The sequence below is a fragment of the Sinocyclocheilus anshuiensis genome, unplaced genomic scaffold (assembly GCF_001515605.1).
Source record: "Sinocyclocheilus anshuiensis isolate Anshui unplaced genomic scaffold, SAMN03320099.WGS_v1.1 scaffold47, whole genome shotgun sequence".
In the NCBI taxonomy this organism is placed as follows: Eukaryota; Metazoa; Chordata; class Actinopteri; order Cypriniformes; family Cyprinidae; genus Sinocyclocheilus; species Sinocyclocheilus anshuiensis.
Genome location: NW_015551047.1, coordinates 906059 through 914274, shown reverse-complemented (window position 1 = coordinate 914274; position 8216 = coordinate 906059). Strand labels below are relative to the sequence as shown.

Here is an 8216-nt window from a genome sequence, read left to right as displayed (position 1 = left end):
GACCAGTTGATGGGAAAAGTATTCTTAAAATGCATTCAAAATTCGGAATAATTTGTAATATATAATTATTCACGTATTTAGAAGTGCCCACGATAACAATATCGTGCATATTCACTACCGTGATATATCGCATTACCGAATACCGGCACAAGTCTAATATATATATGGGTTGAAATTTCTATTCTTGATTTATTTTGTGGTTTACTGGACAATATGTAATAAAATATTCATCATTTATTCATTACTATAGTTTATTTTAAATTATGTAACATTGAGAATATTGTGATAATTTTAACGTGAGTTATTGGACATCAGAATTAATTAATTAATAAGATTTTTCCACATTTTGTAAAGTTTTTATGGATATTGGGTAATGTGTATTGTAATATAGGTTGGTGCATGTTGTTTATTTATTGCTCTGTATTATATTGGTCCCTGTAAATGACGATAATTAAATATGATTCTTCCTTGTGTTCATTTAGTGGAAAACATGTCCTGATTATTTGATTGATTTTTTTTTTTTACACCATGTTACTTTTTGAAGTAAAACATAAATATTAAGATATGAATTGTCAAATGCACAATGTATTTTGTTTTATTTAGGCCTACTTAATTTTTTATCTATTTCACCCAGTCCATCAAACCTAAATCAAACATTAGTACCAGTGAAAAGATTTTACTATACTGTCAAACCTGAACATGTTTTTTTTTCCACTTAATTTTCGAATGTTTTCAGGAAAAAGACCTTTAGCAAACTGATTCTGATAACACTTGATGATAGAAAATGTGCTCTTCCAATCCTTCACAGAAAAGGCTACCAGTCAGCTGCTGCTGGAGACAGACTGGGAGTCCATTCTGCAGATATGTGACCTCATTCGGCAAGGCGATACGCAGTAAGATAAAACATTTTCTAATTTGACTGCATGTCAGTCATGTGTTGTGATAAAAATGGCCTTGACTTCCTTATATACTGTTTTGTTATTTCCCGCCACCAGGGCAAAATATGCAATTGGTGCCGTCAAGAAAAAACTCAATGACAAAAATCCACATGTCGCGCTCTATGCTCTTGAGGTAAGTGTAGTTCAACCACATATATAGAGCACTGTAGACCAGGTGTTTTCAAGCAACAACAACAGAAAGTAAAAAATAAGATTAAGATTATTTTATTATTAAAATAATAATGACATAAATGATAAAAAATAAACAAAAAAGATTACAATTAATAAATAATGCAAAATATATTTAAATAAATAATAAAATATAATAATGATTAAATAATTAAATAGTACTGTAAATAACAGTACATACTATGTATGAGTAAAAAACAAAGTAAACCGCACTTTTGTTGTCTGTGACTTGTTCTTTAAAGTTGGAAAAGTTTGTTCTTAAAGTGATTCAAGTGGTATCGTTCCTCTGTGTTGTTATTGTTATAGTTGTGGTGTGGACTTCCCTATTCTTATATAATCATTATAGTTTTCGCCCTTGGTAGGGCTGTGCGATATGATGATATATATCGGATAGACGAAATAAAAAGTCTATAGTTTCATATTATGCTCTATTGTTTATTTCGTGGTGTCGCAAAATACATTGTTTACAGTAATACGTTTTCATCATTTGGATGACTGCGATCTTTACACGCCACCACGGGGCGTGAAGGGGAGACCGAGAACCAGTGGAGAACCACCAGCCAGGACAAAACGAGGAGTTCGTTCCTAAACGAGGGACTACATCTGTAGCATGGACACGCGTTTTTAAGCACTGCAGTTTTAAAAACAACCAATTTTAAGCCAATGAAACACAAACAACAGAGCTACATGCGTACGCCGTCTCTGTTTCTGTGTGAGAGGAGCGCACATTTTTTTTGCGGCTTTATTAGCTTTGAACGATTACTTAAACACACTTATATGCGTTATAATCCCCGTCTTTGCAAGTATCCTCATAAACACAGTGATTTAGGTCTTAAGAGAGAGTAAACAGCTGAAAAAGAAAAAGCATATGTAACAATATATTGGATCCGGACTTCGGTCTTAAAGGGGAAGCTGTCCAATATTTGTCCTGTCTGCCATTCATATTAATCAAACAACAGTGAGAGAAAATCTCTCACTGCTCTTGATTAAATCACTTTTGTAACTTTAATAAGAAGAAATTAAAAAAAAAAATGTTTTATATATTTATATATATGTTTAGAATCTATACATAATACACGTGTTAATTATATCTATCTATCTATCTATCTATAGATAGTAGGGTTGGGTACCTATGTAACCGGTATGTACTAGAACCGAATCAGAACGCAGATTTCGGTGCCTCATTTCGGTGCCACTTAAATGGCCGAGCGATCGATTGAAATATTTGTCCTGGTTCTCCTAAATGGACGTAAGAAGCATGGGCGTCGCTAGGCCATTTTTAGCGGGGCTATAGCGATTAGCTCTGTAAACTACACAAATTCGTGATCACCTCAGAGGCAGTCCCCTTTAAATTTCATATGAAAACGGCGCCAGACTTCGTCTCCTCCCCGTCTTTGAGCACGCTCTTCAATCCGCAGACTGCGGCGGCGCAGCGCGAGTGGACTCAAACAGAAACAGAGGACACAAGGTGTGTGTTTATCGATAGATTGTTATAATATGTGTATCTGTGCAGTTCTTTGTCATAAATACAGTTTACAAAAGGTCACGATTTCCGCTGCGTTTACCCCTCATCACACCACAGCTGTTTCCTCCAGAGAAAATGTAGCCCTCAACACATATGAACGCATACTTTATAAAACTATCATGTTGCTATTTTCATTTGAAAATGTTATATTTAATATATAACAAATTACAGTGCATGTGGCATAGGCCTACCACACAGTCATTCATAGAACTGATTAAATACAGTGACAGACAGCACTCAGTCAATTCACTAATTTTAACTAAATATCAGAGTGATTGACAGAGATACAGGAGAAACATTATGTGTGGTTTTGTATTAAATATTGTTTTGTATTAAATAATGACCCAGAACGTGAATATATTTATTAGCCTTAGAGTAAGGGAAGCACAACTCGGGAAATGAGAGCATCCTAGGAGCACGTGAATGCTATGTATATTTGTTTTAAATATTTGTAATGTTCTTTAATGTTATCCATCGTTTTTTTTTTTTTTTGTGTGGCTCATTTTTTAAAGTATCGGTTCAGGCACCGGTACCGTTTTAAAAGTATCGATTTGGCACCGTATCGTAAAAAACCCAATCGATACCCAACCCTAATAAATAGATAGATATAATTAACATAGTGAAGACTATATCATTTACACAATGTATGTAGAGTTTCTTATTTATTGTAGTTTTTTGTCTTATTGCTTACAATTAGTTTCATATCCTTATTTCATCACTGACTGTTTATTTATCTTTAGTGAGCTTGAGGTTTTTTTTTTGTCTCTTTTTAGGCTTGTATTAGTTTGATATTGACATTGGTGACAAGGATTATGAAAATTCTATGGTATCAAAGATTTTGATATCATAAATATATCGTGATATATATATATCGTTACCGTGATATAAAATCAGTCATATCGTGATAAACGATTTTGTTCATATCGCCCACCCCTAGTCCTTGGTATGAACAGGCCTTAACTCGTATACCTAATTACTTCATGTTGAGTTTATACAACGTTTTTGTATAGTATAATGTAAGTGTTTGTATTATGCCTCAATCAGTCAAGGTCATGTGTGCAAGTTAGCATTTGCTTGTCATCAGGTCCTGGAGTCAGTGGTGAAGAACTGTGGCCAGACGGTTCATGATGAAGTGGCCAGTAAGCAGACAATGGAAGAGCTAAAGGAGCTGTTCAAGGTGACTCCTGCTGAACTCAACCTATAATCTGTGACTGTTGCTTTAAGGGTTGTCTTTGGCCCTGCCTTTATGATCTTTCCAAGTGGGTCAGACCCAGTGACTCAGCTGCACTGTACTTCCTGATTGTGTCATCGTCACATGTTTATTTGGCTGAGGGAAGTTCAGAAACAACACACTGTTCTTGGAGTTCTTTTGCTTTCTAACATTTAAAAATCTCTTAGAAGGTTTTGAGGTAGTTAAAGAGAGACTAGATACTTTTCTGTTCTCTCTCTCTCATTTTTTTGTTTACTAACCGGTTAGGCAACTCCTGAGTTCTGACTTCACAGCTTCGATATTGTTTTTTAAGTCATCACTGAAAGAATGTGACTCTTTTGTGTTTAGAAACAACCCGAACCGAACGTGAAGAACAAGATCCTTTATCTGATCCAGGCCTGGTCCCACGCCTTCCGCAACGAGCCCAAGTACAAAGTCATCCAGGACACCTATCAGATCATGAAGGTGGAAGGTAAGGCTTTACACAGATTCGTAAACATGAAATACATTTCTAAAGGGTGTTTACACATACAGTGATTTGCAGAACCAGAATGGTATACATTATGCACTGCTGCAAGTTATATATACAAATACTTTCCAATGCACAATGTACAATTTAATCGCAAAAATACTTCATTTTCAAATGTCAGTAAAAATAAGATGTCAATCTGTGAAACTTTTAAAAGAAAAACAATCTCTTCTACTCGCTCAGGTCATGTCTTCCCAGAATTCAAGGAGAGTGATGCCATGTTTGCAGCAGAAAGGGTGAGAATAACGGTTGAGTAAATCAAGTACGTTTTTGCACACTGAGATGTTTGGTTTGTCATGGGTTTGTCGTGTTTCTCTTCCAGGCTCCTGATTGGGTGGATGCAGAGGAGTGTCACAGATGTAGGGTTCAGTTTAGTGTTATGACCCGAAAGGTATATACTGCTCTTTTATAATCTATCTATATCATGTTTATGAAGTACCATATACAAGGCAATTTTTATGATGCATAACTGCTGGTGGCTCTTCATTCAGCACCACTGCAGGGCATGTGGGCAGATTTTCTGTGGGAAGTGCTCTTCTAAGTACTCTACCATTCCCAAATTTGGCATTGAGAAGGAGGTGCGTGTGTGTGAGCCCTGCTTCGAGCTTCTCAACAAGTGAGTATATGTGAAAAAGAAAAATGCCTACCATTGTGCTGCTTTTTTGTTCTTTGAGAAGGGTATTCACATTACAACGGAATAGTTCATACAAAAATAAAATCTCTCTCATTATTTATTCACCCAAACCCATCTGACTTTCTTCTGTGTACCACAAAAGGAGGTTCTGTTGTTTTAAAGAATCTCCATACAGCTGGAACAGAAATATATTACATTTAAAAAAATACATTACAATAAAATAATAATTTTAAATTGTAATACTATTTCACATTTGACAATATTACTGTTTTGCTATATTTTTTCAATCAACTTAAAGGGTTAGTTCACCCAAAAATGAAAATTAGCTTGTGTTTTACTCACCCTCGAGGCATCCTAGGTGTATATGACTTTCTTCTTTCAGACGAATCCAATCGGAGTTATATTAAAAATTGTCCTGGTACTTCTACGCGTTATCATTGCAGTGGGTGGGTGTTTCTGTTCAACAGTCCAAAACATGTAAAATAAAGTGCGCGCATCCATAATAAAACGTGCCTCACACGGATCCGGGGGGTGAATAAAGGCCTCCTGTAGCGGATCCATGTGTTTTTGTAAGAAAAATATCCATATTTCAGACGTAATAAACACTTTTCTCTCACTTCTGTTATCTGTCGTATGCGGAAGCCGTTCCGGCGGATTTTTAATATAACTCAGATTGGATTCGTCTGAAATAAGAAAGTCATATACACTTAGGATGGCTTGAGGGTGAGTAAATAACAGGCTAATTTTCATTTTTGGGTGAACTAACCCTTTAATCAGTCCCTTCATAATTTTGCAACTCTGCAATCGCAAAATTTTACGCAAAATCTTCAATATTCAGAGGAGCTTGCAGTTTTTCTATATTATTTCCCACAGATTTTGGGCCTAGACACGTCGTCTGATGAAATTAACTTATTAATCCTGTAAAGACTGAAATAATTAAACCATAGTCAGAAATGATATATATATATATTTTACATTAGACAAAATTAAATAGAAATGAAAATAGTTTGCACATGTCATCTTGAAGTCAGAAAAGGAAGAATGTGGTGTATATAAATATATATATATATATATGTGGTATGTCTGTGGTATATTTTCACTGCAAAACAACAACAAAAAGATCAAACATTGCTGCAAATTTTGAGAAAAGCAACCACAAATTCTGTCATTTTATGACGCAAAAATCAGAAAAAAAGTTATACAAAAAGAGATATGGAAGAAAAATAATGCCATATGTCTTTGAAACAAAAAAGCACGTTGAATAGCACTAACTAAAAATATTATGCATTGTATTAACAGTGCTTGCATTTCAATGCCTTGTATTTCCAGGGCTTGCATTTTTAGGTCCTGAAATTGAACATAGTTGTTTATTTAAGCTGTGAATATTTCAATTCAAAATATTTCACACACATTTTCATAATTAAAAATTCAATAATTCATATTCACCTTCCAGAATTCACTTCCAAAATATTCAATCTATATTTATCTATATTATACACGATACACGGCAAATTTCGGTCCATTTTATTTCACTTTCCAAATTCGCTTCCACAAATTCAGTGGTTAAAATTCAGCAGAAAATTCGGCATTGCACATCCGGGAGCTGCAGGAATAGCAGTAGAGCACCGATGCATGATCTCCAGCTGCTGTCAGTCACTCACCAGCAGGTGGCGCAAGCGGCTGTTGATGAAGACCAAAGCAACAAACAGGTGGATTAAGTCATTCATTCACAAAAATGGTTTTGCAGAAATGGAGCAAGCGCTAAGTAGAAGGTTTGATTATCAGGACCAGTATCAATGTGCGGAAAAGCTGATTGTGTTTACTTTTAATTCAACATCTTCGCTGTTACTCATTTCCCCGTGTAGACTAGCCTACATGTAAGCAGCTTTCTCTACCGCAAAGGAGATTATAATGCTATTTTACCCGACGCTGATGTACAGAACTAACATTACATCTGAGGAAGACATATATTGCTTTCGGTTGCTTAGTTTCCGGAACTTTGTATCATGGCTTGTGTGACGCTGTGCTGTAATAACTGGGGTTCTGCCTCATACGTCACACTCCGGGATTCCCTAACGACGCATAACGCGCCTCGGTGAACTAATACAGTGATTATAAGACCTCAGAAAACGCTTTATTGATGATGCGAACTACAGTGGTGTGAAAAAGTGTTGGCCCCCTTCCTTTTGTTTGATGATCTGAAACATTAAAGTGTGACAAACATGCAAAAAAATAAGAAATCAGGAAGGGGGCCAACACTTTTTCACACCACTGTATATCGACAGTTAAGCAGATGTAGAATAAGAACGAACACGCAAGGTTTCACGCTGTTTCCCTCAGAAATCTGTTAAAGAAAATGCATTACGCGGCTCAGTGCACTAACGCAATGACAGCTATTAAAAGACGTTAATTAGGTCGACGAATAATTTTCGTCATAATTTTCGTCAATGACATTTTTTCACCGACGATAACGAACTAAAACTCTTTTTGAATGACAAAAACTATGATGAAAATTGATTTACATTTTCGTCAACGAATAAAAACGAGACGAAAATGTTGGGGAGGGCCGATTTGGGAAGAGATTCATTCAGAACGAATCTGCTGCATAGTTAGGAGATTAAGCATAATCATCGGGACATAAGATAAAATACACTTGAACGTCTCATAAAACGTTCAAAAATGTCAATGTGTGGGAGTAAGAGAAAAGCAGACATGGATAAATCTGACGACGCAAGAGAGAACTCATTTTGGTCCGGAGAGCAGAGCGCAGACACTGAAGCATACACACACGGAAAGCGCGTCTCACAGCACACAAGTACTCTCGCGTCGCACTCACATGGATGGAGAATTACACACAAAAATGATGTTGAATTGTCCATTTTGATGAGTATTCACGTAAACACAGTTGATTACGTCTTAAGTGAACGTAAACAGTAGGGAGAAAGTGTATCCATACATTGCATTCATTGCAGCTGTGCATTCGGTTTTAAAGGGATAACAGCCTAATTTAGTTGCTATTGTCTGAGTCATTGATGTTAATCAAGCAACAAAAGAAAGACAGAAAATCACTCACTGCTCTTGACTGAAACACTTTAGTAGCCCTAAACATTAATCAAAATTTATTTATAGAAATAAATATGTTTGCTTGAAAGAATGAAGAATATGGTAAACAAGTTGCTATAAAGAATGCA

General features: G+C 35.8%; 1 protein-coding gene across 5 annotated transcripts in view; it reads left to right on the top strand.

Moving 5' to 3' along the window:
• LOC107661832 (hepatocyte growth factor-regulated tyrosine kinase substrate-like) overlaps positions 1–8216 on the top strand; it is a 23699-nt gene that overhangs the window by 1675 nt on the left and 13808 nt on the right. For all 5 annotated transcript variants that reach the window (XM_016451605.1, XM_016451604.1, XM_016451603.1 and 2 more), the window contains exons 2-8: positions 809–893; positions 996–1071; positions 3737–3829; positions 4211–4334; positions 4575–4627; positions 4714–4782; positions 4883–5007. In XM_016451605.1, the coding sequence (XP_016307091.1) occupies positions 809–893; positions 996–1071; positions 3737–3829; positions 4211–4334; positions 4575–4627; positions 4714–4782; positions 4883–5007 (625 nt within the window). The remainder of the gene's footprint in view (positions 1–808; positions 894–995; positions 1072–3736; positions 3830–4210; positions 4335–4574; positions 4628–4713; positions 4783–4882; positions 5008–8216) is intronic.